Consider the following 1,754-nt stretch of genomic DNA (forward strand, 5'->3'; position numbering starts at 1 on the left):
CCCCCGTCTGAGAAGTAGGCACATGTGTGTCACAGTAGGAAGGCTTTACCTGTCTGTCATGTTGAGTTTAGAGATTACATCAGCCTGTAAAATAAAACACACAAACACACAGACACAAAAACAATCCCTGGAGAACAGCCAAGAAGATTAAAATGCCCATTAGTGCTTTATTACTAACTAGTAAGGACATTAATCTTCAGTCCCCAAACCATTTGAAAAGAACACTCCCACAGTTTAGTTTAAGCATGTATCCATCATCACAGGACCAAAGTAAGGAAGAGAATGCTACCTTGTTTAAGCCCAATGAACCACAGTCTTCTTCTCTCCAGTGGATTTCTATCTGACACTAGAGAAGCTGAGCAATGAGGGAGGCAGCCCAGCAGACGGATTTCTTCTGGAACCACTGAGGCCACCATAAAGGTGACTATCAGATGGAATGGGCTTTCGACTACAGCCATCAAAGGAAAATGGCAGGGCTGATACACGAAGAGAAACCTGCCAGTTACCCAGATAGATGCCTGAAGTTCAAAGTCAGTTTACAGAACTGGGGTCAGCAAACCTTCTGTAACTAGGGATATGACCTTCCTAGGTATGTTTAATTGAAATTATTACAAATTAATTTGAATTCTAAAGTACAGAACACCCCACTGATGACCGTGGGAAGTAGCTTAGCAATGGAGGAAATCTGAGCCAAACTAAAATCCACTTTCGTTGAGTCAACTCCAACTCATAGCGACCCTACAGGACAGAGTAGAACTGCCCCATAGGGCTTCCAAGGCAGTAAATCTTTACAGAAGCAGAATGCTGCATCCTTCTGCAGAGTGGCTGGTGGGTTCGAACTGCCAACCTTCTGGCTAGCAGCCCAGTACTTACCAGTCAGGGCGTGTAATTTTACAGGTGGACAGCCTAGAATTGAGTGCACAGACTTGAAAAATGTAAATTTTTATGGAAACACAGCATTCCACCTTGATTTGGCCTACCTGACAACCGACACACTGATGTTGTAACGGGAAGACCCTGACGATATCCATTCTACTGGCAGGCATTCCAACAGGTCATCTAGCATTGTTTGCAAGTAAGATCAAACAGTTTTGGACAACGGAAAAGATTCACTCAATTTCAGATACCAAAGTTCCTCCAGGACACTCAGGAACTATCTGAGCATGTCTTTACTGTGCCTCAGGAGCTCTGGTGGCGCTGTGGCTAAAACACTGGGCTGCTAACCAAAACGCCGCCTGCCGCTCCACAGGAGAAAAGATGAGGCAGTCTGCTTCTGTCAAGGCTTTCCAGACTTGGGAACTCTATAGGGGCAGTTCTACTCTGTCCTATGGAATCGGTTTGGTTACTCTGCCTTATGGAGTCTGGATTTCCTTCCGAGGGGGTATGTGACCCAAAAAGGAAACTCGGGGCCTGTGGGGGCGTCCCTACCCCCGCCTCCCTACTAGCTCAAACAATGTAAGATTTTTGAAGTGTTTCAAAGGTGTTTTTCTTACCTGACCCAGAAAATAAATTCCTCCACCTACTACAAAAGCGGAAATTGCTGTACCAAAAACAGCAAACAAGGTGATGGAACCAATATTTTGAAAGAAGTTACCCTGTTTGAAAGAGAGGAAATGAAAGGACTCATTAGAAAAGCCGGTTTTGTCAGTGAAGGCATGGCCCCCACCCGGCCCTCCTCACACGCCGATTCTCAGTGAAGGGGGCTCGGCGAACTGGAAACTGGGGAGTCATCCTGTGCCCCCACAAGTCACGCA

The 1,754-nt window shown here is 46.0% G+C and overlaps 1 protein-coding gene across 1 annotated transcript in view; it reads right to left on the reverse strand.

Annotated features, from left to right (window-relative positions):
* SLC9A8 (solute carrier family 9 member A8) overlaps window positions 1-1,754 on the reverse strand; it is an 85,627-nt gene that overhangs the window by 40,135 nt on the left and 43,738 nt on the right. The window contains exons 7-8 of the mRNA XM_007938324.2: window positions 1,494-1,595; window positions 50-84 (exon numbers count right to left, since the gene is read on the reverse strand). Coding sequence (XP_007936515.1) covers window positions 50-84; window positions 1,494-1,595 — 137 coding nt within the window. The remainder of the gene's footprint in view (window positions 1-49; window positions 85-1,493; window positions 1,596-1,754) is intronic.

Source organism: Orycteropus afer, unplaced genomic scaffold, assembly GCF_000298275.1.
Source record: "Orycteropus afer afer isolate SDZICR_OR568_19922 unplaced genomic scaffold, OryAfe1.0 scaffold00049, whole genome shotgun sequence".
NCBI lineage: Eukaryota > Metazoa > Chordata > Mammalia > Tubulidentata > Orycteropodidae > Orycteropus > Orycteropus afer.